At 26.7% G+C, this 26,706-nt stretch overlaps 1 protein-coding gene across 1 annotated transcript in view; it reads left to right on the top strand.

The window, feature by feature from the left end:
• LOC107453505 (Transmembrane protein 131) overlaps positions 1–26,706 on the top strand; it is an 82,509-nt gene that overhangs the window by 16,936 nt on the left and 38,867 nt on the right. Inside the window, exons 6-22 of the mRNA XM_016070370.3 lie at positions 1,206–1,319; positions 3,493–3,615; positions 4,266–4,346; positions 4,588–4,735; positions 4,816–4,934; positions 5,061–5,169; positions 7,126–7,231; positions 8,670–8,826; positions 11,406–11,576; positions 12,571–12,675; positions 14,881–15,000; positions 16,557–16,661; positions 18,807–18,887; positions 20,404–20,556; positions 21,739–21,814; positions 25,855–25,972; positions 26,043–26,178. Coding sequence (XP_015925856.2) covers positions 1,206–1,319; positions 3,493–3,615; positions 4,266–4,346; positions 4,588–4,735; positions 4,816–4,934; positions 5,061–5,169; positions 7,126–7,231; positions 8,670–8,826; positions 11,406–11,576; positions 12,571–12,675; positions 14,881–15,000; positions 16,557–16,661; positions 18,807–18,887; positions 20,404–20,556; positions 21,739–21,814; positions 25,855–25,972; positions 26,043–26,178 — 2,022 coding nt within the window. The remainder of the gene's footprint in view (positions 1–1,205; positions 1,320–3,492; positions 3,616–4,265; positions 4,347–4,587; positions 4,736–4,815; positions 4,935–5,060; positions 5,170–7,125; positions 7,232–8,669; positions 8,827–11,405; positions 11,577–12,570; positions 12,676–14,880; positions 15,001–16,556; positions 16,662–18,806; positions 18,888–20,403; positions 20,557–21,738; positions 21,815–25,854; positions 25,973–26,042; positions 26,179–26,706) is intronic.

Here is a 26,706-nt window from a genome sequence, read left to right as displayed (position 1 = left end):
TAAAATTCGTGAATTTTTTAAAATTAGGAACTTGAAAACAAATGTTGTATAAAATATGAAGCAATATGTCAGAACCAGGTTTAACAACCATGCCAATAATAATTTAAGTCTTAATTGCAATCTAAATTTTTTTTATTTATTTGATTAAATGTGAAATTACTTAGAATAATCAAAGTTGCATAAGTTTAAAAGTATTAATATAAAAATTTATATTGCAATAGTTGTAAATATTTAAAGAATATTAATTTTTCAGAAGCAGAATTCATCCTGTAAAGAAGCCATGAAAAGTAATAACAATCAAAAGAAAATAACTATTATTTAATTTTTTTGATTACAAAGTTAAAAATTCTAATGTTTTTCATTTCAAAAGTTTTATATTTAAACTTATTCTTAATTTAATCAAGCTGACAATTATTTCAAGCACAGTAACATTTTAACTATAACTATATTTATAGTTTTTCACTTTAAGTTAAATAATTTTTTATATATTTCATACAAAGTCAATTGAAGGCAGAACAATAAAATTTTGTATTGCACTTATCAACTATAGTTTGTCTATGGTAAGAACTCACCCCGCTACAAAGTCTGAGGTTGTCTGCTACTATGAAAACAAGAGTTGCTCATTTCAGAGAGGGTAGCTTCTCTTTACTTTAGGGCTAACACAGTAGACCCTTCAAGAAAGATTTCCTTTCTTTCCCCGACCTGAGCGATTCTAAACCTGTGCTAAATAATGACCCCACACCCATACTTGAAATAGTTATACCTCGTTACTATGGCCAGGGCCACTGGTCCAAACAAATGGTTCATACTTTAGACAAACTATACCACAATTTTGTTAAGAAAATTTTGATTTTAATCTCTTCTGTATTGAAACTATTATCTATTATCTAAAACTTGCAAAAATGAATGTTTTTTAAAAATATTTTTGGAACTTATATAAATTTAATTATTAAATATTTAACGTATATTTATGCGAATTATTTGTTGTAGATATGTATTTGGTCTTTTAAACTTTTCTTTCCTTTTTTATGAGATCTCTTTCTGTTCATTCTTCTAGGGGGCTCAAAAATAATTAATTTTTCATTTCATATCTTATTTGTATTTATTTGCTCATTGATCATAGTTTTCCAAAATTTTCTCATTAAAAATAATGAGTAATGTAATTAATACATGCTGACAGTTTGGATTTCATTTTGTTCTTATAGGTTATTCCACCTGGAGGGAATACTAGTTTTGATGTAGTATTACTGGCTCGAGAGGAAGGCATAGTTGAAGATACATTATTTATTCATACATCATTAGGCTCTTTTAAATTTCAGGTAAAAATTATGTCATAACCAATTAAAGCAGTTTTTTATGCCATATATTCACATTGTCTTTTCGCTCTTTTTTTGGTATAATTTTATTAAGAATAATTCCTGTTAAATTCGCTATGATGAATCATGTACTTTTAAGTAATGATCCTGCATTAATTGATTTAAAATACTCTGATAAAAACTCAAGTAATAAAAGTTTAACAACTTACTGTGTTCTACTCTGTGTAATACTAACAATCTTTTCTTTTTCATGTGACTTACATTACAGGCATGGGAATTTGCCTCTCTACCCACTCTGGGAATTTACCTTATTAAGCAGGTCCTATAATCCCCAAAAGCATTCTAAAAATAACCATCTTTTTTATGTAATAGTTAGTTGCTTTGCTTAATTCATATAATTGATTTCATCAGCTTTCTTAGACAATCAAATTTCAATTGAATTGGCCATAGTATTGATGATTTTAGCTCTTGTGCTATTGAACCCTATACTTAATCTAATTCATTATGTAGGTTTTAAAAGTAATAGTGTATATAACATTGCTGCACTATTATCGCAATTTTTTTTTAAAGGATAAGGCCATTCTAATAACTAGAAAATAAAAAGTTTTTTTTGTAGGAACAAAAATTTTTGTGTATTTATAAACTTCATTTTATATTTTTCTTGTTAATTATTGATTAAATATAACTTTGACAATCAAGGCAGTGGACAGATGAGTTATGTGGGGCATCGGATTTTGTCTGTTTAATAAGTGAGAAATATGTAGGATATTTTTTGTTTACCAATTAATGTAAAAATTGTGCGTTTCTTAAAAAAAGTTCAGAATCCCCAAAAAATCTTTTATAATCGAAATATTGTGCAAGAAAATGAAAATATTTTGAGTAATTCTGTAAATAATGTAATTTTAAAGGCACAATTAGTGGGTAAAGATTTGTTCAAGGTATAAACTTGACAGAACTGAAATATAGCTCCAAGAAAAATGCTTTTGAAGTTTTGTTATTAATGTATAATAAACAAAAAGAAAATGGCAACAATAACAATATGGGTTGGTACAAATTGAGTTATATGTGTATTTAGTTCTTCACAGATTGTCTTTTTGAAGCAAACATAAATTTCAAAAACACTTAAAAAAACTGATAATATATAAAATATGATTTTAAATTAATCATAAATTACATTGATTTCTATCTGTAAAAACAATTTTATTATAATATTTGCATATAAAATAAATTTCTTTAAATTAAATTTTAATGCATTTTCATTTGTGTTAGGTATACCACCAACTTAACTCCTTACCAAGCGGTTAATTTTCAAGAAAATGGTTATAAAAGTGCCTTTTTTTTTATCCCTGAAAATTGATTAGTGCTGAAATCTAGTTTAAAATAAAACTAATTATCTACAATCACCTTAAAAATATCCTGGTACTACCACCTGGTGTGTAAAGTGAGAAATAAAATGTTTTCCTGCAAAAGAAATGAATTAGTTTTATTCTTATTGGCGCGTTACTACTGAACACTCCAGCCCGGCAATATCACGGGATCGAGAAACATATGGCAAAACCTCACCCCCTCAGTCTTTTTTTAACAGTCTTTTTTTTTTTAAAGATTTTGAATTAGCATTTAATTTAAATGCTTTTAATTTAAACTTTATTAGTTTTTTGTCAAGTCGTTTAAGTAGTTATATTTGGTATTAAAGTAAAAAAGTGTGTAAGAAAAAAATAAAATAAAAACAATGCCAAATTATCCCTTACATTTGATAATATAAATTTAAATTGTTTTATTAATTTCCAAAAATCAAAAGCTTTGTACTCATTTATCACAAGTGAAAATAGGCCAAAATATTTATTTGTTAAGTTTGAAATATTTAAAATTGACTTTATTTATCCTGACATGTTGAGATACTCGCGTTTTTGCGATCATTAAAAAAGATTTTTTTCCAATTTCTCAAACATGGAAAAAAACATTACACTTGCTATCAATATGTCAAATTTCCAATAGTTACATCATTTTCAGTTTATTCTCTCAATTGATATCATAATAAATGCATGCTTTACTAAATTTTTTCACTTGACTACATCTCTTCTCTTCATTAGTATTATTTTTTAAATAAGTTATTTATGACAGAAATTCTTTTGAAAATTTGAAAAAAATTTTCAATCATTAATTTCTCACTTTTCAGGTGTCTGCTGTTGGAATTCCAAACCCTTATAGGCTGAGGCCGTTTGTTGGTGTTAAAATGCCCTTAAATAGCAGTTATTCTTCAATTATTTACATGCACAATCCTCATAGTTCAACATTACAGGTATGTTTAATTTATTGTAAAGGCTTTTGCTTTATGTTAGGATATTAAGTTTTGTGTTTCTGTCCTCAGTAAGTGATTAGGGGAGATAGGGTTACATAATTTTTGAAATATAGGTGAAAGGGAGATTATTACTATAAATTGTTTTATCTTCATTTTCATCTTTAACAGCTGGGTGGGATTACAGTTTCAGAGTAGTATAGGTTGAACAATCATGATTTAGATACCCAGTAGCATTAATTTAGACATGAATAACATATTAACTCTATCATTGTTAAAAATTAGGCAATATCAATTAGTTGCTTATGTTGCATTTGCTCTGAAATTTTTTTTATATATTTTTAGTTAGGTTAATAATAACTCAGTTAAGACTATTATTACCAATGCTGTGGAAAATAATTGCTTTATTTTCTGAGTATTATTTCAACTTAAATATTGAAAGTTTTACAAATTCATCTTGATGTCTTATATAACAGCTGTGATAAATTATCATTAAATTTTGGCAAATTTCAATGAAATTTTCCTCATTATATTTTAATGCAATATTGGTTGTTGCTGGTTGTCATTGTTAATAAAAACCTAATAATAATGATTGTTTTTATTTCTTTTTGTAAATTTATCCAAGATTTCCTAAATAATATATTTATTTATAGCTGACAGAAATGTACTCGAGTGGTGGAGATCTACATTTAGAATTGCCTGAGGGAGAGAATGAAGCTCCAAAGTCTCTTTGGGTAAGATTTCAGAGTGGAATTTATTTATTAATGATTCTTAATTAGTATAATTGTTGTGTTTTTATATTATATGTTTATGTAGCTATGGTTCTTAAATTTTTATTTTATGTAGTTCTTTTCAAGACAGTTTTGTTTAATGATTAATTCAAGTAATAAAAAATTTTCTTACCAATTTCTTTTTTCTGTGTTTTTTTTTAAATTTATTGATTTTTTGTATATTTTTTTATTTTTATAATTACAGGAAATTCCACCATATGAAACAAAACCCATTATTAAAGCAAATTTTATTGCACGCACAGAGAAAAATCACACAGCTTTTATTCGAATAAGGACAAACTGTTCTGGTCAAGATTATTTATTATTACCTGTTGAAGTTGATGTGACTTCATGTAAGTTTTTTTTTAAATCACTAAAATATGTTTGTTTTGTAATTTTTTTAATTTCATTTAATTTTATAATTTGTTTTTAGCTCCAGGTATATACTGTCCCATTGAAGTTCTTGATTTTGGAGTTCTAAGAAGTCAAGATGAAGCTAAAACATTAACTCTTTCATTACTTAATTCTGGACAAAAACATGTTCATATCGTTGTATGTAATTTATTTACTTATTTTTTTATAAAAACATGTTTTTTTTTACTGAGAATTTATATTAATATATATTGAATATGAAATGTATTCTGTTACTATATTTTAGCATTGAAATTATTTTTTCAGAATGTAATTGCTACTCCAGTCAATGAAGCTGTAGATGTGAAATTTGTTCCTGCTAAGATACCACCAGATACCGTATTCAGTACTCAAATAGCTACAATCACATTTAACCGTTAGTAGAAATTTTACTTATTAGAATTTTCATTAGCAATTTTTCTCTTTTTTGTAAGTTTTCAAAATATTGTCTCAACTGAAATATAATTTTTTAGGTTTTTCTGCTGTTAAAGAAACGCCAATTAAATTTCCAAATGGCATTTTATGTATATTTATTTTGACTTCATTTTTTAAAGCATAATTTTTTAAAAATTGTTTTATTTAAGATATTTTGTTATGAAAAATTGTTTGCTGTATTCTTAACCAATAACAACTTTATATCTTTGTAAATTTACCTTTTCACAAGGGCTCGGTAAGAAAGTATATTGGTCTGCTAAGCGGCTCTCTCTGCGACTACTGGGTGGGGACTATAAAAGAGAAGTGCTGATCACAAAAATAAAGTTGGTAACGAGGGTGAAACAATTTTATCTTCCCACTGCTTTTCTTAACTCCGTACACTACCTCTAAGACCACTGTAGATAAGAATGATAGGATAGCCAACCGAGGAAATTTCCGATGCTTTTACATAACTTGAAAAACATGGGAAATCTCCTTTAGTGGTTTGATTAGATTCAGCGAAGAAAAAAAAATTCCACTACCAACCCTTTGTAAGTGACTTGCCTGTTCTATGCTATAGTAATTTTCAAAACACATTCTTATGTTCACCATTAGCTCCATGTGAAATTTTTTCCATGTTGTTGTTTTCAAGTTTATCCACACACAATTCTGATTGAAAATAATTTCTGAATGTCCATAAATATATTTATGCTCAATACTAAAAATAAATGAAAAATAATAAAAAAATTTCTTTCCTGCCTTTAAGTTTTATATCAATTATATATTTACAAGGATTTTGTCAAAACAAACTATAAAATATTGTCTAAAGTTATATAAAGTTTTTAATGTTTGTTATTATTTTTCTCTTTATTAATATCTGATTGATTTATTTCAAAAAATATCTTTGTAATTTTAGTAAGTTTATTAAACAATTCACATTTAGTTATTTTTTTTCAAGTCTTTTTCAAGAAGTCTTAACCAAATGTTTATTTTAAAATGGATATAAATTTTTTTTAAATGTAAGTTGTCATTGTTTTACAATAATTCAGAGCTATGATAGAGGAGATTTAAGTTATTGCTAGAAAAGATGTAAAATTTAAATTCAAATATTGGCTTTTTGCTATCTTGTTGTTATATAAAATTACAGCAAATTTGAACTTTTTCTCTTTTTAGTTAAATTTTTTTTCTGTTTTCTATTAAATATGAAAAATAACGCACAAATTGAACATTGTATGAAAAAAAAAACCCATCAAAGATTGCAACTGACTATAAGAACGGAAGACGCCCGGTGGCTGAGTGGTAGTGCTTCGCGATATCATGCCACAGGTCCGTGGTTCGATCCTTAAGCTGTGAAAGTTTGACTCAGCCTTTCATCCCTTCAGTGGGTCGATAAAATGAGTACCAAGCATGCTTAAGAACTAAACACTGGGGGTTCCGAGTTAGGCTGACCACCCAACCGGAATGTCTGCTCTAGCACCCCAGAGCCCAAAGGTCAAGAAAACTGAGATGGGCTATCGCGCCACTGAGTTTAGTTTAGTATAAGAATGGAAAGATGAACAAATGAGTATTCAAACTTGGGATATATGCTCAAAAGTAGATGGGAAATGTAAAGAACCTTTTCACCCCTTATTTTAAAGAAAGTGAGACCTCATATAGCGACCAAAACAATAGGATGCATCCCTCAGTAGTTTCATTCTCTCTCTAAACTGTGGAGAAGATTTCTTCCCCTATTCTTAGTTGAAAGTGTTACAAATCTCTGGTTGAACCCAATATGCAGGTATGATAACTTATCAAAGGCCCTGGAAAAGGTTAAGTTATATTTTTGAAAGCAATTATACATTCGTTTTATTAATACTGTGATTGATACTTTCTATTTACTGATATTTTTCTATTTACTGATACTTTTCTATTTTTATAGCTTCTAGAGCATTGCATACGAAGCAGTGTTGTGGAAAAATTGTTATTAAATCGAAAAATAATCAATATAAATTACAAATACCTTATCAAGTGAAATTATTGAAGGGGTAAGCTCAGCTTTTATTATACATAAAATTTATCAACTATTTTTTACTAAAAATATTTCATTTTAAATGCTTGCAACTTTTTCAGTATTTTATTTCCAGCTTTTTATTAATATATTGAACAATTTTTGCTTGATATTAAGAAACATACAGTTTGTATTAATTATGATTTACAGAAAATTGAGTTATTTTGAAAAGGAAAATAAAAACTCAGTCAAATTATATTTCTTAAAGAAATATAATTTGACCAGCAACTAAGAATCTTAGTTGCTGGTAACAATATGATTTACTGCAGGAAATATAAATTTTTATAAATAATATTGCTGGCAAGGTTTGCTGTCTAATCTTAAATTATAAAATAAATAAATTAATAAGGCTTTTGTATGTGGGAGCAATCTAAAATAACAAATAAAATTTCTTAGTGAGTTTGAGAACTATGTGAAAATTTTACCACCAGAACAATGAAAAAGTATTGCTAGAAGTTGGTATAATATATAAGGCTTTTGTATATGGAGGCAACCCAAAATAACAAAATTTTCTAGTGAGTTTTAGAATTTTATGAAAATTTAACCACCACAAGAATGGAAAAGTATTGCTAGAAATTATTATATCTCAATATGGATTGAAAATTCTGTAAGAAATTTTTTTTCCTTAAAATAGGTAAATTTGAAATAATGAAAATATTTCACTTTATTTTTTTTGATGGAAGATATGAGTTAGTTATGAACCTTTTGAAGTTTCCCCTACAATTTTATTAAAGCTTTTAATTATCTTAAAATATAAGAAGTTTTTTTAATATGTTAATATTTTTTGTTCTCAATTGAAATTTTAACTGTAAATTGTGAATTTCTTTGGTAATAATGAAACTTTTATGCAATTCTAATCTTTTAAAGATTTTTTTTTTTGTGATTCTGTTTTTATTAATTCTTGTCAAATCTTATTTGAAAATTGCAAATTTTAATTTGATTTAATAGTTTTTAAAGTTAATTTTAAATTGTAGTGGAAAAAATTATAATTTTCATTGTCCTTTATTCAGAAATCAAAAGTTTTAAGAAATCATTGTTCTTAATGGTTAACTTACAATAGATAACTACTTTTTTATTAAAATTAAATTTGTTTTCAACTTAATCTATTGTTTATCTATTGAATTTGATATCTGAAATTTTTAGGCAAACTATGTACTTGTTAGATAGTTTAAGGTTGTTACTTAAACAATTTTTTTGCTATTAAATGTAAAAATATGACAGTACTAAAATCAGAAAACATTTAAGCTCAAGACTCTTTACCTAAACTGATGAAAAAGATAACATTTATTAAGATAAAAGTGTCTTTTTATATCTTTTGTTTATGGAGTTATTGTTTTCCGAATAATATTATATTTAAGTGTCAAAATATTTTACATTTTCTAACAAATTTAAAACTTAAAATATTTATTTTTCAGATCACTTGATTATAACAAAAACTGCACACGATTTTATGTGGGGCTACAAAATAACAGCAGTTTTCGAGATCGAGAATTTAATATTACAAATAGTTTTAATGTTGTGATTATAGTGTATGGTATTTCACTGCCACATGAAGCAGAAGAACATTTTTCAGTGAGTGATAATTTTTTTTGAAATTTGAAAGTTTTTTGTTTGCCTATGTTTTTTTAAAATTTTTTCATATGCATACAACATAAATTGTATATAATTTATTTTATTCAGTTAGAACTGTATTATTTAATAAATAGTATATAAACTAATTCAGTAAAAAAAAAAAAAATACTTTTATTATTAGGAAATTCTAAAATTTCTAATGATATAATTAGTACTATTAGAACTCTATGGCACTTACAAAGGCTATTCTTAATATTCTCAACTGGTCTAAGAAATATTTCTTTAAAAGAAAAATTGTATTTACTGAATTGAAATTATGTATTTTCATCAATATTTTTTCATAATAGCATTTTATTTAATTAACTGTAGGAAGCAAATTCCACCACTCTCTGCCTATTTCCAAGGTCCCAAAATAGTAACATTTTTAGTTATTTAATGGTTTTAAAAAGTGTTGAAAGGTGATTATTTTTGGTTTTCATTTTTTAAAATTCATTTTTTTATTAGGCATTTTTAAAAAATGCTTAGTTTTCCCATTTCAAAAATGAGATTTTTTCTTTACCATACCAATTTTCACCACATATTATGCAAAAGCATGCTTTTCAAATTGTTCTATTCAACATTTTCACAGTTCATTAAACCACAATTCATTTCGGCCTACCGTCGGTCCATAGCGTATGAAATCGTCAAACATTTTGCATGTTTGATGAAATATTTGCGAGTTCGCATGTGCATCCATATGAGCTGAGTTTGGTGAGATTCTAGCACTCTCATGTGCAATCTGTTGCTCTCAGTTCAACTCTGCTATTCTCAGTTTCAGGCTTCATTTTCCACCCTTTGAAAGCGAACCAAAAAATCTATTGATCCTTTTATGGTGGCAAAGAGTTCTTTGTCAGAAACTTGTTATCATGATCATGTAAAATCTTTGAAAATTATTTTATATTTTCTTTATGTATATAGTGCTAAAAATATTTTTGAGTGCTTAAAACGTACTTAAAAGGTGCTTATGTTTTGTTGAAAGATTTTGCTATGCACTCTGTATTTATTATTTTATGTTTTTGCTTTCCCAGCTAAATTATACACTAAAAGTTATAAGCATTAACTGATGATTCTTATATATTTCTTCTTCTGATTCGTCTTTAATGTAAGAGTTGTTCAAAGTAGCTGCTTATCTATTTAGTGTTCTATCTTCCATAAAGGAACAAACAGCTACATTTGTTCACCCAATTACAATCTAGAAAAACCATAGTGATATCCACCAAGAGTCCAGATAATTAAATTTAAAGTAAATATTTGTATAGCTTATAATATTGTGAGAATATCTTTGTGCTGGAATAAATAAAATAAAAAATGCCATAACTAAGCTCAACTTAAAACACAGGCATGTTCTTGCAATGACTTTTGAATGCATATTATATTGATTTCTGTTTTGTTATATTACTATTCATTTGCCAACTGGCATTAATTTCAAAAAGATGTTGTTGAGTAATACAGAGATGATAGTGCTCCGGAAAAATCTGGATTTTTCACTAACAGCGATTCGGAAGTTTTCGGAAACCCAAGGTCCAGAAGTTTCAAATAATCATCTATCACATTTATGTATGAAAATTCTTGTATATTTTATTTAGAAATATTAGAACTAGAATTTATACTCGGCAGCTCTTTCATTTGTAAATATTTTTTCTGGTATAATAATATATGTGATTTGACATAAAAGTAAACTTATATATAAATATCCATTTAAATTATGCTGCATATAATTTATTTAGAATTTCATGTTTTGAAAATATCAAAAATGTGAATTTATAAAGCCATTAATTTTTTGAAATCTGTCATTCATGATTTCTACTCAAGAAATTTTCAGGATTTTTGAGTTGGGCTCGCAATCACCCCTGGTTATAGTTACAACAACTACACACGTTCAATTAAGAAAATATTTTACTACTTTCTGAAATAAAATATTCTTTTATATCTATCTAAATGCTAATTTAAAAGATAAGAGTTTAGAACTGTTTCAATAATTTTAATATCATGATTTACTATTGCTTAAATTGAACAAAAAATAGTTAATATTTTTAATGATTCTTGCAAAACTTTTCACAAGTTTATTTATTAACATTCATATTATACATCAAGGTACAGGGTTGCCAAAATAAGCCAGCGTGGAAAATATAAAGCCAGTCTGGAAAATATAAGTTATAATTGACATTCTAAATGTTTTATAGGCTGCTTTTATTTTGGCCTCACTGTACACTTTATTTGAAAGGACAATGTATCAAAATCACTTTTGGTTTTTAACTATTGCCTTTGTCTTTTTTTTAAGTAAGTTTTTATTAGCTTAAAAAAAGGTTTTTATTTGCTAATTTAACAAATAAATGTGTCTTGATCTTTGTAAATTTTTTTTATCTAGAATTGATATAATTTTAATATAATTTTCAATTGAATTATATTTTTCGTTTACTATTTTTACTTGTATTAACTGTATATGTATTCTTTAAAACTAGCATTGTCATTAAATGATTGTTTGCTTTTACAATTTATTGTATTTGAAGCTCGTTAATTATTATTTTCTTCACTTCTAGGTAAAATTTATTGAACCAGTAATTTTAAAACCTGCACAGTCAGCAACTGTTGCTTTTTTATCTTTTAAGCCATCAATTTCAGATTTACATCTAATATCTTATTTGAGACTTCATACCAATATTTCTTATTTTGACATTCCTCTTCTGTGTTTCACTGGAAGATTAAAAGTGGTAAGTTTTTTTTCCAATTATTTTTGTGCAAAACACTTGGGTGTTGTTAGAGGCAGAAAGTGATTATATCTCCCCCTTAGTATTTAGAAAACTCTAAAAGTTCCCCTAAATATTTCAGATAAATAAAAATTTTTTTTATAAATCATCATTGATTTAAATTAATCAAAGTTAGAAATAAGAAAGAGATAAAAACAATTAATCTCTTTACAAATATTTTGTGGGTGTGAATTTTTCTTTTTCTTAAGTATGAAATTAAGAATGCTATTAACTGAGCATTTTAATTTCCTAATTTTCTCCCCTTCAAAAATTTGACCTCTGCAACACCCAAGTAATGTATATAATATAAAACTATTTACCTTCCTCCCTTCAAATAAACAAACCAACTTTTAATGGGTGCTCAATACCATTATTTTTTTTTAATTGATTAACCGTAAATATATGCTTATTTTTTATGAGATCTTTTTTTTCCTCTCCAAAAAGTATTGTAAGAGCCATTGTGGCTTAGGGGATAGAACGCTGGCCTCTCAATCAGGAGAACAGGGTCTCGCACTGACCACAGTGCTAACGTAGAATATCATCAGTGGTAGATGGATCATGGGTTAGAGTCCCCTTGCCATGAGGTTAACCGTGGGAGGATTTTGTGGTTTTCCTCTCCATGTAATGCAAATGCGGGCTAGATCCATCAAAAAGTCCTCGACAAAGGCAAATTTCTCCCAATAGTTGATCCAGGAATTCCCTTATCTTCTGGGTCAGGTTCAAAATTACAAGGCTACGGAGTTGAACATTGGTAATTGTAAACCTTAAATTGGGTCGACTGTTGAGCAGCTATTATAATATGAAATATAAAATAAAAAAATAATGTAAAATATCAAGAAAATATGATAGTGAAATCTTTCTTTCCACCCTGATCTAATTTGATTTTGTAACAATATTTGTGATTTTCTATTCACAATAAAATTTAGTCATTTTAATGTTTGTGTTATCTATCTTTCAGTTCTTGCCACATGCAATTAATGAAAGTTTCATCGACTTTGGTACCCTTGGAATGGGTGATAAACGCACTGTTGTTTTTGCTGTGATCAATGAAAATCCTGTTGATGTATGTCATTTATTAAATTTGGATTGTAGAATTATTAGTTAGAATGAAAGACTTGTTTTTTATTTACGTTTTATAAATGGAAAGCTATATTAATCTTAGTTAAATTAGTATATTTATTATTATTTAGTTAGAAAATTATCTAAAGTTATTTTGTAAATAGAAAGCTTGAAAAAGCTGTTAAAAAGAAACTGTCATAAATTGCTTCAGAAAAGCAGAAATCCTCCTCAGATAGAATGAAACCGAAAGGGACATAGAAAGTGTAAATGACGGGGAGGAACCCGAAATAAACAATGAACTAATGAACCTATTTTTCTCTTATACAGAAAATTCTGATTTTGAAAGTGGAGCCCAGGTTTTATGTTGGTTGTTTCATACATTATCCCGCTTCTTACATCATGTTCTAATAGTCCGGGAAATACTTTATTCAGATAGTGTTAAATTATTTCGGATTTTAGGTTATCCTTTTTTAGAAAGTCCCCCTTCATATGTTTTTTTAACAGTTCAAATTCATATTTTCTCAACAAACCTTGCACCAATTTTTTTCTTTTTTTTTTTTTCTCCTTTAAGAAAAAGAATTGTTTAATAGTTGTTTTAAGCTGTTCTGACATATGTTTGTTGTGAATGTTTTACTTAAGGGGATTTCCCCCTTAAGTAAAAAAAAAATGTGGAATGGACAAAGTACGGAAAGAATGGTTAAAGGAAGTATGGGAGCTTTAATTGTAAAATGTTCACTTGAATTTTTTTCCATCAAATTGTTATTTCTAAATCTTGGATTCCAATCATTTAAAGAACGTTGCACTAAACATTTGGTCAGGTAAACATTTCTTTTTCTTAATTCCTGTAATCTGCAAGATGGTTTTAAAGCAAAATTAAATGATTAGGAAGCTTTGAATTTGATTTCTACATCATTGAACAAAGTCGACTAAAATGTATTACAAGTGGGTTTAATAAAGCAGGCTCATCAATCAGAACATCGACCTTCGGAGTAAAATTGAATGACTGAAGATCTTTTGAAATTGATGATGCTTAATTTCGACTGCAACACAGATCCCATTACATTTCAATTTCTTCAATATCTGTTTTAATCCCCGCTTCTGATGCTTTTGATTAAAACAATGAAGATGATTAAAAAATATCGAAAGATGCCCACAATTGATCAAGAGTTCCAAAGCTTAAAAATTCTAAAAATATAAAAATTTACTAATAACAAAAAGCTAATATCAGCAATATTTATTTGCTTTTGTAAACAAAAAAGCAAATTTGCAAACATTAGTAAGTATTGTTTGGGATATTGTTTAAATAATATTTAAAAACGAAAAACAAGTAAATGTTGAAAATTTTTTCTACTGGTTCATCTCTTAAGTGTCAATTTTTAAAAATACGCTTTTATTTTTTTTAACCTTGATTTTATGTTTTCCCGGTTTGTTCGTGACTCCACTGGACTAGCGTTTTTAAATGCTAGTCCAGTGGAGAACACAAAATCAGGGGTCCATTGTATATAGTGTGATAGGTGATATTAAAATAAATTATTCTTCTTTGGTTTTTCTTTGAACAAAATTCATTTGGATTTATTGTTTATTTTAAGACAAGATTTCAGATTGCTTATTTAAAACTAAGATCGTTTCATTTTCACTTTTATCAATTTGGAAGCTTATTTTAATGATTTTTAATTGATTAATTATTAGATTCATATTTTATTGGTTACTTCAAATTAAAATTAAAAAATTCATAATTTTAGTTAGAAAGTTATTGAAATACATCTTATATACTAGTATTGTTTGTATTTTTTCGTATATTTAATACCTTCTTAATGGTTTTTATGTAACAAATTAAATTGTATGTATGCGTATTTAGAACACTTGTGTTAAGTCTGCAATCAATACTTGCTTTGGTATAGTAAAATTCAGTTCGGTGTTACGGACAAAAAGCCTTTTTTTAATTGTTTTTGTGGAGCTGTGTATCTGCAAATTTACTGTATGTCTGAACTTGCTGAAAGCTATGTTTTCTGTTATATTTTAATGCTGGCCACATAAGTTCTTGAAATACATTGCTAGTCATTAAAATTATGTTTATAAATTAATATAATTTTAAATGTATCTTTGTATATCTAATTAGTGTAAAATTCTGTCTTAAGTATGAAATTTGATTTAAGTATTTCATATTTATCAATGTTATTACAATAATATTGAATGTCCCATTTATTAGGTAAATTTAAAATTTTGGGGCTCTAATGCAAGTAAAACTTACGTTGAACTCGTTGGAGTGGACAAAGGTAATGCCAGCACATTAGCATGGAGGCAAAATTTTTCATCAATGGCTCGCAGTGTAAGTATATTTTAAATTTGTTTTAGTTGTTAGTCATAACCTTTTTTTTATTTAAATGTTTTTTTTCCTAATTTTTTATATCAATTAAGATAAATTTTGAATCACATTTATGAAAAAGAAGTGATAATATGATAAATGTTAACATAAAATTGATAATTGATTTGTTTGTCTATATTTTTATCAAGCTAATTATAAGCATTAATAGTGTAAATTTTTGTATACAACAATTGCTTGTACAACAGATGTATAATTGCTTTTCCTTGGAACTAAATTATTTAAATATGGCACATTAAAAGTTTTGACTTCCATATGAAAACTATATATTTTTTTATTATTTTGTTTTTATATTACTGAATCTGATCATAGTTGCTTGCTTTATAGATCAGCTGTTCTACCTATTTCTTTTTTCTCTTTTTTTGTGCTGCTTAATATTCAAGCTTTCATACTTTTTAAGGGTGCTTTTCTTTCTGTTGAAATGCACCCATTGATCTTCCCCTATTCTTACATTAGACTTAGCTTCTGACGTTGGTCGTTGGTCAATTAACTTATTTGGAAGCGTAATATCTTTTATGTGTGGTACAGAATTACCGATGAAATAAGCCATGCCATTTGCTATAAATGTTTCTGAAAATTTATAAGATATTTGTTAATATCTTGCTCTGTTTTATTCTATCTTTGCTTGTATAGATGACCTATGCTGCATTATTCAAATGTGTTGATATGGTATTTTAGTGCAAAAATATTTTTTTTCAAAAATGATTAAATTTTTGTTTTAACTAATTCACTAGGAATTGTTATACTTTAATTGCTATCTGAAACTTTATTGTTTACTTAAATGAATAAAGTAAGAAAATGTATCTCATTTTTATTCATATATGTGAAAAAAAATCCAAAATTAATAATTTTTAATATAATAATCATCATGACAGAGTGGAAATCCTTTTTATGTAATATATAAATACTTTAAATATGTAAAGTATTAGTACTGTTTAGAATAAAGTCTATCTAAAGTATTTCTCAATAAATATATGTTTCACATAAACACATCAGAAGATTTATTTTTTAGTTCATAACTTTTTGGCCTTTTAATATGACATATTCAAGCACCTTGTTGCAGAAATCCTAATAACTTCATTGATGAAATACCGATTCATTTTTTTATAGATAAACCTAAGCACTGTGCCAGTATAATATAAATTTACTATTAAAATTCCTTAAACTTCCTCTTTAAGTGTAATGCTAGTTATCGCTTTCAAATGTGACATAAATTTAAACTAGTTTTCCGAAATAAAATATCTTTTTAACTTGATATTACTCATTGTTAAATGTGAATTTTCTGTTTTTCTAACCTATTAAATATTTTAGAGGATTACAATATATTGGATATTAGTGAATTGTGGAAAGATAATAATTCGTCATAATAATTCGTTTATTTGATTATATACTTAATAAATAAAAAATCATCTTTTTTTTGTTTAAATAAAATTTTTAACAGATTTTATTTCTGTTTCTTTTCTTTTCTGTAAATGAAAGTATATGTTTGAGTTCTCTTTTAGCTAATTCTGAAACCTCAACATTACGCAATATTTAGAATTGGTATTACCGCTCCTAATCATGAAGGTTTGTTTCAAGGTCAAGCATTTGTTGAAACACAATATGAAGTATGAATTACTTTTCATTTTACTACATTCCTTGTTATTTATGTTTTGAAATTTCACTATCTCTATTTCTCATTTTGTTAAATACTTATTGATTTGATAAGAAAAAAGTTTTAGGAAGTTTTTCATATGAATTTTACTTCAAAAGTACATTGAAAAATGAGTCTTGAAAATTTGTAGCAATAATAATTTATGTATTATAATTGAAAAATTATTTACATACCCAAAGGTATACATCACATTATAATTTTTAAAACCCTTGTTAAATAAATAATGTGTGGCAAAATGTTATAAATTTTATTAGTTTCTGAGAAAAGTATAGACATAAAATATAATTGGGATTCTGCTTATGTGGATTTTAAAACTTGAAATAGTAATGTGATATTAGACACAATGTACCCTATTTACTTCTATTATTCATTAATTTGTAACTATTTTAATTGTTTATTTTAAACTTTTAATTATTTCACAATGAGGTTTTCAAAAGTTGTGAGTCTTTTAAAGTGTGTATGGTAAATTTAGCCAGCATTTATATAATGTGCCATTATTTTGACAAATAAGCTCAGGCAAAGAATATACATGGGAAAGAAGTCTAGCTTCCATAGGCATAATGTAAACCAGTCCTCTAAGGTTTTGTGGTTTCTGTGTTTAAAGGAGAAAACAACAGTCAGTAGCACATCAGCAGAGGTTGAAGAAGGTGAAGAAGAAAGGTTTTTCTTTTTGATTATTGTTGGTTTGTCTTGCATTTTTACACTATTAATAAACAATGATCTTTTAAAGCTACAGATTTTTTTTTTTGAGAATGCATTTATCTCACACATCTTGATTAAATCTGCTAACACAATTTGACATAGAAAGAAAGAATAAAAGGGCAGTTTGTGGGAGGTAGCATACCTAACCATACATGTTCTAACATGCAGCACGTGTTCCAACAACTGGTACTCAGATGACATAGCTCCAGATTGTCTCTTTACTTCTTAGGCACTTGTGCTAGAGCTAAGTACATATGATACTCTGTTCAATCTGAGTATGTTACTCATTCTGTTTTCCTGGTGTAGTTTACCACACCGTACAATTCCCTGTATTACTTATGTAATCAAAGAACTGGACTTCTCCTTTCTACATTGTTAAGCTCAGGTGTATCATGAAACTCTAGAATTATATGTATATTTGACTAATTTTATGTAAACTACATTTCCCCCCAGTTCTCTGCATCAGAAGTTGTAGTTAAGCAATGATGTAAAAGAATAAGCAAAATGATGTGCATAAAAATTAAAGAGGAACATAATTCACTTGTAATCATCTAATGTGTCATGGTTTGGCCAACCCTTTCATAGAGTTAGAACTGTTTATTTATTTTTTGTTCTGTTGAATATTAGAGATTGCTTTGAATACGTTTTGAAGTTATAGCTTATAAAAACATACTTTATTATTGCCTGGGAAGTTTTACCATCTGATTGAGCTGAATTGAAACGATGACTGATAAAATAAATGTGATATAACTTACCCTAATATTTCCTGGTTAGCTACAAATCTGATGATTTGAGCAAACTAAGTTTCAATGTATGCTATTCTAATGTTAACTTCATGCTTCTACATATTATTTAATTGAAATTCCTGTCTATTAACAACTCAAAGTATGAAGCTGCAGTTTTAGTGGCAATTAAAAAATTTTTATCAGTCTTATTAGCTTTTTCACCCCTGGATTATTTGATATGCAAACTTTTACTAGAACGAAAGTAATTTCTTAAGCTATAACAATAAAAGCTAAATAAGGTCTTATTTTCTTACTTACACCACTAACAAAACTTTAACTTGGAATTTTTTAGCAATGATTTGTTTATTTGCAAATTAGCATGAAAAACGCAATAACAGATAACTTAGTTAGTGTTAATAGTGTGCGAAGTAAGTGTGCGAAGCTCCAAAGTGTTTCTTTAAAGCAAAATTAGATGTGAAAAATATTTAAATAACTTAATTTCACATAGTACTTTTTCATCATTATCAAATAAATTCGTAGTTTTTATTATTATAATTTTTTCTGTGTTTCATACATAAATAATTGGTTTTTATTATTTTATTTGAAATAAAGAATATAATTTTATTACAACTCCTATTTTTTTAAATAATAATAAAAGTTTTTTTTTCCAGAAAATAAATGTTCCTTTTAACTTAAGAACTGCAAAGGGTGCATTGCGAGTTGATGAAATATTTTTTGAAAATTCCTTTCCAGTAAGCATTTTAAATTTTAACTTACCTTATATTCTATTTTTTTAAAATCAGTTTTGGTTTAGGATTCTTTCTTTTTCTAAAGTATCTTTACTTTAACTATGACTAATCCTATGACTTTTCTTGTCCTAAGTACAGAATTACAATAGCTTTAAAATTTGTTATGAGTTAGCTTCTGACATTTCTATCAGTAAGTAAATGTTATTGTTCATGCAAATTTACTGATTCACGCCTTCATTTTTTAAGGCGTGAAAAGAATGAAGGGAAAATAAATGATTTCCACAAATAACAAAAGTATTCTTATACAAGAGTAGAAATCAGTAGTTTGTCATAAAGCTTATTGTACTTTTGTTACGATGATTTATAATTAACCCCAAGAAATTTTTTTTTCAAGAAACTGTACTACAACACTCTTAAATGGAATGAATGTGGAAAAAAATTTTCATAGTATTTATTGCATTTTTCTGAGAAACTTCAAAAAGTACCTTGTTTAAATCTTAGACTGATAAGTTAACTTAATTTTTTTAAATCAAAACTTGCTGTAAAGTATGAAAAAGAGTTGATAACTTTTAAACTACAGAGGAAAGTCCCATATTCAGAATTGTTTGGATGGAAAATGGATTTCTTCAGTTAATAGGTTTTTAAGGCCTAATTTAATAATAATAAAAAAAACTGAAACAAGGACCAAAATTTAGTAGATTTTTTTTTCAAAAACATCAAACATCTATAATTTAAAGCAAAACAAATCTTGTCTGCTGGTGTTCTTTTTATACACAATAAATATTCAGCTTCATTAATACTAATAGTTTATTCTTCCTAAAGTTTGTTTTTGTTCCACTGTTCTTGTCATTTCAACAACTCTTTTACTGCACTTATTGAGGCAAAATAAATATTTAACTATCATAGAAGCAGCAAGATGAAAATTTGCTTTTCTGAAAAATAAAAAGTTTTGCTTATTTTGATTGATAAGTGTCCGGAAAATAAACGGTTCCGGTAAGTGAACTTAGTTCTGTATATGATTATATTCATTTTTTATAGTTTAAGTTCAGTTCTTCATAACTAAACAATGCATAGCCTTCTTGTTTGTTATGTTTGTGACTGTTACTTTCGCAATAAATCATATTTGCTTGATATACAAATGACAGAAAGGGCTAAAATGTTTCATATTTTCTGCAATAAAAAAAGATCTTTTATGCAATCTCTAACTGGTGGTTAAATTTTTTTGTACTTTGTTTGCTATTTTCTCATTCATTTCATTGTTTCTCATTCTTTACTTTCTTTAAGTGTAAAAAGATTCAGTATAGAAAAGTACAGCATGAAACAATTTATTATTTGTTGCATTTGACTTTTAGCAAGCTTGGTTGTTTAGGCTGCAACCTTGCCTGAAATGGCTAATATTAGTTACATGATATATAGATAATTTAGTTTAATTATTTAAAATTATATACATTTTATTATTTTATTATCTCAGCAATTGAAACAGTTCTTATCTCTAATAGACACTTTTTGATTATTTTAGGGCAAAATATCTACTCAAAGTTTATATGTCCACAGTACCTTTTCACATTCCATGACTATAACGGGTATTACTACTGTGCCTGATGATTCTAGGTTTATGTTTGATCCTTTAAAACATAGCTCTCCTGTACTACATCCTAACTCCAGAACTTTGGTATGTATGAGATCAATAGTGGCAAGTTTTAGGTTAACAGCAGTTAATATTACTTCCGTTAATGTTAGATGTGATTGAAATAGTTTTTATTTAAAGTAATCTCACAGGAGAAAAAAATTTCATCCTCCAAGTATTGAGCCATGGTAACAATTTTACTTATCTTTCCCTTCTAGGTACTCAGGGCTGCTAACTTTTTGTGCTCAGGGGAAAAATTTTTTAATTGTAGTTAAGTTTATGTTTTGATGTATGAATATTTGTTTTGCAAATTTATTTAATGTTTTTTCCATACCACTACATGTCAGTGATTCTAAAGTTCATATGAAACGCCACTTAATGAAAATTCTCAGCTTGTAAAATTTTTAAATGTTGGAAAAATTAACAAAAATTCAAGAAACTTTAATGTTTAACTATCTGCCACTCTATTAAATATTTTGTAAAAGATGTAGTTGTTGGTAGCCCTGCATACTATTTTCTCATTGAATAAAGGTTTTTTTGGACCAAGAAAGCTACCAACTTAAAGTTTGAAAAAAGCTAATATTTATACTCATTGAGTTAACGAAGATTCAAAATTTCTTAGCTATCTGCTATGTATGATAATTGATTTGCCATGATAGTTTATAAACCACTTCATTTAAAAATGAGCTTTCCTCCTTCCTTGGAAAAAAAATGGAAAATAAGTTAACTGATATAACAAAAAACTAAAATGCCTTAATGTTAATTTTACCCCAAACTTTTACCAAATTCTGATCATCTAGAAAAAGGCATGCCTGCATGGTAAATAAGCATATCTGCTAGTTGAAATATGGGTATTGAGCTCAAAATACTATAACAAATTCTTTGAAAGTTTTTATAAGAAATTCTAATAAAATTCTTGATAATTTTTAAATTTGTAAAAAGGTCAATTGCCTGGATAGAAAAAATTATTGTAATAAGGTCTGTTTTTCAAGGAATTTAATATTTTTAATCTAATTAAATTGAAGTAAAAATCTAGTAGTCTAGATTTTGACAAGATTGCATGAACTAAAGTCGAATGTTGAATTACAAATTTTTTGTTATGTTGATAAGGTTACTTGATACAAGAAGCCTTGTAAAGACAACCATCTATAAACTAATGTTTGAATAATGTAGTTTATTGTAAATCATTTGTGTTAGTTATGTATAGCTATAATTCTTTTTTTAAAGGTAGGGAAAATGCATTTTGATCACAGAAAATACTGTAAACAGAAGTGTTATAGTGGCCTACCAACTACTACTTCAAGTGAGTTTTATGTGATCCTTTTAGCATTTAAATAGTTTTAAACGATGTATTTTTCTTCTTTGATTTAATGTTGCTTTATTTGCTAAACTCTTAAGGTTATAAGTTAATTTTTTTTCTTCACAAATCTAGTGAAAATTCAGAACTGTATGTATATACAGTGTAACGTCCCATATCCGGACGTCCCTTTTCCGGAAGGATCGATTTCCCGGACACTTTTTAACAATTAAAATAAACATCTCTTCATCTTCCCCTTTCTTAAGAAAAAAGGGCCTTTTGACATGTTTTCTTTTCTAGCTTGCATTGAACCCCTGATTTATGCATTGAACCTATAAATCACAAAGGGGAACAGAAGATCTACCAAGACCATTGAGTGACCATTAGTGATGCTCCTACTTTGGAATGCAGGGAAAGAGGGAGATTTGTTTTCAAAAGATTGCAACTGAGTCCCTTCCCCCCTCCTTTCCTATGTAGCTGGCTAGTGAAAGAGGCACTTCCTGAAACCAAGAAAAGGGTAAACACACCAAGCGTTAACGTTTGGAGAGGGAATCAAAATGGAAAATTTAAATAGGTCTAAAAGGATGCACGTCCTTGAGAAACATTAGTTCTTCCCCATACCATGTAATATTTAGGAGGCGGGGAAAAAAAGGGGGTAACATTCTTTCTTTAGCAGATTCTTTCAGTCATACAAGAAAAAATAAAGAGAACCCCATCAGCTTGCCCCACCTTTATGCTTGATTGATAGCCAATGATTGGAGAGAAAACAATAATTTGTAACTTCCCCGCCCTCAACTTGAATGATCTACTCTTTACACTTATTTTCTTTCACAAATACGGAGGAAATGAATTTTTCTCCTCCACCTACCCATTTTAATGAATAACAGGAATTTCCCTTTCTTGCTTGAATCGTTCTAGTTAAAAATGACGGATTATTATTTTCATAACTATAATTTTTTTTTCATTTTCTATATTTTAAGCAATAATTTTTTTTCTAATATTTCATATTTGATTCATTGGATAATCTAATACTAAAACATTATCCCCTTTAAAAATAATGTTTATTTATTTTTTGCTTCTTAGATTTAGATCATTTTAAGCTTTGTTCCAGAATGACGTGAATTTCCCCTTCCTGTTTGAATCGTTCTTGTTCAAAATGGCGGATTAATATTTTCATAACTGTCAAATTTTTTTAGTTTTCTAAATTTTCAGCAATATTTTTTTTCTAATACATATTTTATGTTTGATTGATTAGATATTCTAATACTAAGACATTATTCCCCTTAAAAATAATGTTTATTTATTTTTTGCTCAGATTCAGATCGTTTATTAGATCATTTTAAGCTTTGTTTACCTAGGGGGTCTATTATACCTAATCGGAAAAATCTATTATACGGACTTCTGGAAGTCCCACCAATTCCGGATACACGACTTTACACTGTATTAATATTACTTAGGTAAAGGTGTATCAACTTTATTTTGACACAAAACGTCATTATTTATTTCTTTATATTTTTTTTGCTCAGCTCAGATTTATGAAGCAGATAATATTGTAGATAATTTAAAATGAAGTTATTCAGAGAAATGAGCACATTATTATAAATTTATTTGGATAGTTTTGACTGAAGGAGAGTATTGTGGGGTTTAAATTTCTTCTTTTCCTGGAGCAAGAAGAAGAAATAAACAAATAAATTTATTATTTATTCTGTAAAAAAACTTTGTTTCAATATGCACAATAGCAGTTTATTTAAACATTTTTGGAGCAATATATTGTGTATTTCCTACCTGAATTGAGTAATTACATAGTTACATGTATATATAAAAAAATGAGATTTGACTAAAGAAATTGTTTGAATTAGATCAAAATATCAGTTACACAAGTAATAAATGTTTTATTTTCAATGAGATTCCTATGAATAACATCATATATTTTATTGTAAAAGTTTAACTTAAAAAAGTAATCACTAAAAATTAGTTTAACTTTAAAGTCCTTGCATTTTCTAACATTAAAACAGTTATTCTATTGCATATATACCATTTTGTAAGTTTTATGTCATTTTATTACCCATTGCTAAAAATTAAGTAATATAATTTTAAAATGAAGCTGTTTTTTACTCAAATATATTATGAGCATATACTAAATTTTATTTGTTGACTCTATTTAAACCAGAGTTCGTGATTTTTTTAAAAAAAATAAAAAAATCGGATTATTTTGATTTAAATCAGATTTTTTTGATTTAAATCAGATTTTTTTGATTTTTATTTAAATACACTATAAGAGCTTTAATTTATGATCAAAAAAACTTTATAAATGTTTAATCAAAATTAAATTAATATTAAAACTATATTATAACAATATTTTAGAAGCTCTAACTTACTAAAATAATTTTTCATTATAATGCATAGCGACCATTTTGATACAAAGGCATGATTGAAATTAAAAGACAAGATAAAATAGATAATTTAAAGAATACTACTTTAACTAATAACACAAAGTTTCAATTAGCACAGCATAATTTTAATTTAAAATTGTGATCTCTTTTTTTTCTCATGATTTATAAAATGGCAAAATAAATGCAACAGATTGTGTTTATAAATGTTGTTATTCATCAAAAAATAAATATTCAATCTATATATTTTTATGTTAAAATATTCATTTTTAATCCTTTATCAAAATACATAAGTTAAGCTAAAAAACATTTTTAAAAAAATCTATGTACTCATTGGAATTTTTTTTCACAAAAGAAAATCTGATAATTTCAAAGATACCGTAAACATATTATGAGAAGAAAAATAAAAACCAGTTAATAACCCTACTGCTTCAAATAGACTTTGATAGGGAAGAATGACACTATATCAGGAAAAAAATATCTGAACTCAGCTTCTTTTTTTTTCTTTCTATTTTTGGCATATTAAGGTAATTTCTTTTTAATATAACCTCAAGCTTTAGTAATATAGAAATTTCCATCAATAAACTATAATGTAGATTTGAATTTCATGCTTTTTTAATCAAAAGGTAGAATTTTAATTAACATTTGCTTTTTGAAAAAAAAAGCATGTTTATTTACTTTCTACAGTTATGCAAGTCTATATTAAGACAGCATTAAATATTTACTTTAATCTGTACTTTCAATGTTAAGAATCAAAAGATTTTAAACATGTAATTTTAAATGTGTTTAACACACTCCAAGAAAGAAAGTAATTTTGTTAACTAAAATTAATTAATGCAGCAATTTATTTAAAATAAATTTTAAAACTAAGAAAAGAAAATATTAAAAGTATCAATAATTTAAAGCACTGTTTTTTAACTTTTAAAATCAATATATTATATATATAAAAATCAGTTGACTTAAATCAATGATTTTTTTAAAAAAACATTTGATTTTAATCATGATTTAAATCGGGATTTAAATCAAGCTGATTTAAATCAACGAACCCTGATTTAAACTAGTTTCAACAATCAAGTATATGTTTAAATCATTATAAGGTTTAAACCACTATTAGGTTTAAATTATTATTAGGTTTTAAGAAGTATTTATTGGCATAGTTTATAATCATTTGTGTTAAAGAAATTATGATGGGTAAAACTGTCTTTGAAAATTCCTAGTTGTACCATTTTCCTTAAATTTTATGTAACCAACACTGATAAATAGTCTAACGCTATTACAGTTTAATGTACAGAAATGCTTCAATATCAGGAGTTAATGGTTTTGATTTATCTATCTGTGATAAGGAAATTTTTCTAAATTCCCAAACTTGTTTTTGGGCATCATTGGTAACATAGCTTTTAATACTATATGCTATGACTTCCTTTTGAACAAAATTTTTAAAAATTAAAACATTATTAGATTTATCAGCAAAATATCAATATTTTTATATCAGATCTAAGCAGTTATTTTGGTTTGCCTAAAACAACATTCTGTTGGATGATCAATGACAAAATAGCTTCAGTTTGTACTGAGCAGATAAAATTTTTTTCTCCTTTTTTTCATAATATGAAGAAGTATTGTAGTTACTTTTTTAAAAAAAATCATTTTTATTTTCAGTGGGACATCAGTGGTTGTTAGGTATGGCTTTACCTCCTGATGTTGGTGATATGGATCGAGACTTGTTTCGTACCCTTTGTAAACGATGGCATAGTTTAATTGATTTAGAAGAGCGAACGTAAGTTTAATATACTAAATTTATCTTTCATAATTTATTTGTGTTATTCTAAACTTTAATTATTTTTCAGGACTAATATAACTTTAAGAATAGACACTACTGAAGTTAGAGGTTATTTATTAAAAGCTCATGCATCTTTACAATGGCCCCGTTTGTTTAGCAGATATAGATTGAAATTTCCTATCACACAAATTGGTAACCGCACAGTATGTATCTTTTATTGTTTTATATCTTTTCCTGTTTCCTCTTTATTTTTGGTTTAAATTTTTAAATAATTCTATTTTCAATGATTTTCTACTATTAAGTTTTCAAATGACCAATTGTATTGCAATATCCATCTGCTATCTATCTACTGATATCCATTTTTATTTAAATGATTGCTTTTGTTTTATTACACTTTGTTTTATTGCTTTTGTTTATGATTGCTTTTGTTTTGTTAATTTCTAAATTGTTAAAGCCTGTTTCTATGAAATAATGCTAGTGTTTTTCAGTGTATTCATTTCTTTACCTACTCCAAAGAAACATTTATATCTTGTTATATTTATCAACTATAAAACATATATTTTTTGAATTTTGTGAAATGTATATGACTAAATCTAAAAATTAAAAAGTCTGAGGTGGGTTTGTTTAAATAACTTTTGATTTATCAGACTAAAAACTGAATTTATGTATGAGGATGTTTTTCTTTTAAAATTAACTTTACTAATTTGTGCTTATGCAAATAAAATGCTATC

This window comes from Parasteatoda tepidariorum, chromosome X2 (genome assembly GCF_043381705.1).
Source record: "Parasteatoda tepidariorum isolate YZ-2023 chromosome X2, CAS_Ptep_4.0, whole genome shotgun sequence".
NCBI classification, from domain to species: Eukaryota; Metazoa; Arthropoda; class Arachnida; order Araneae; family Theridiidae; genus Parasteatoda; species Parasteatoda tepidariorum.
Note: the sequence above shows the minus strand (reverse complement) of the source record. Positions and strands in the feature narration are given on the sequence as shown.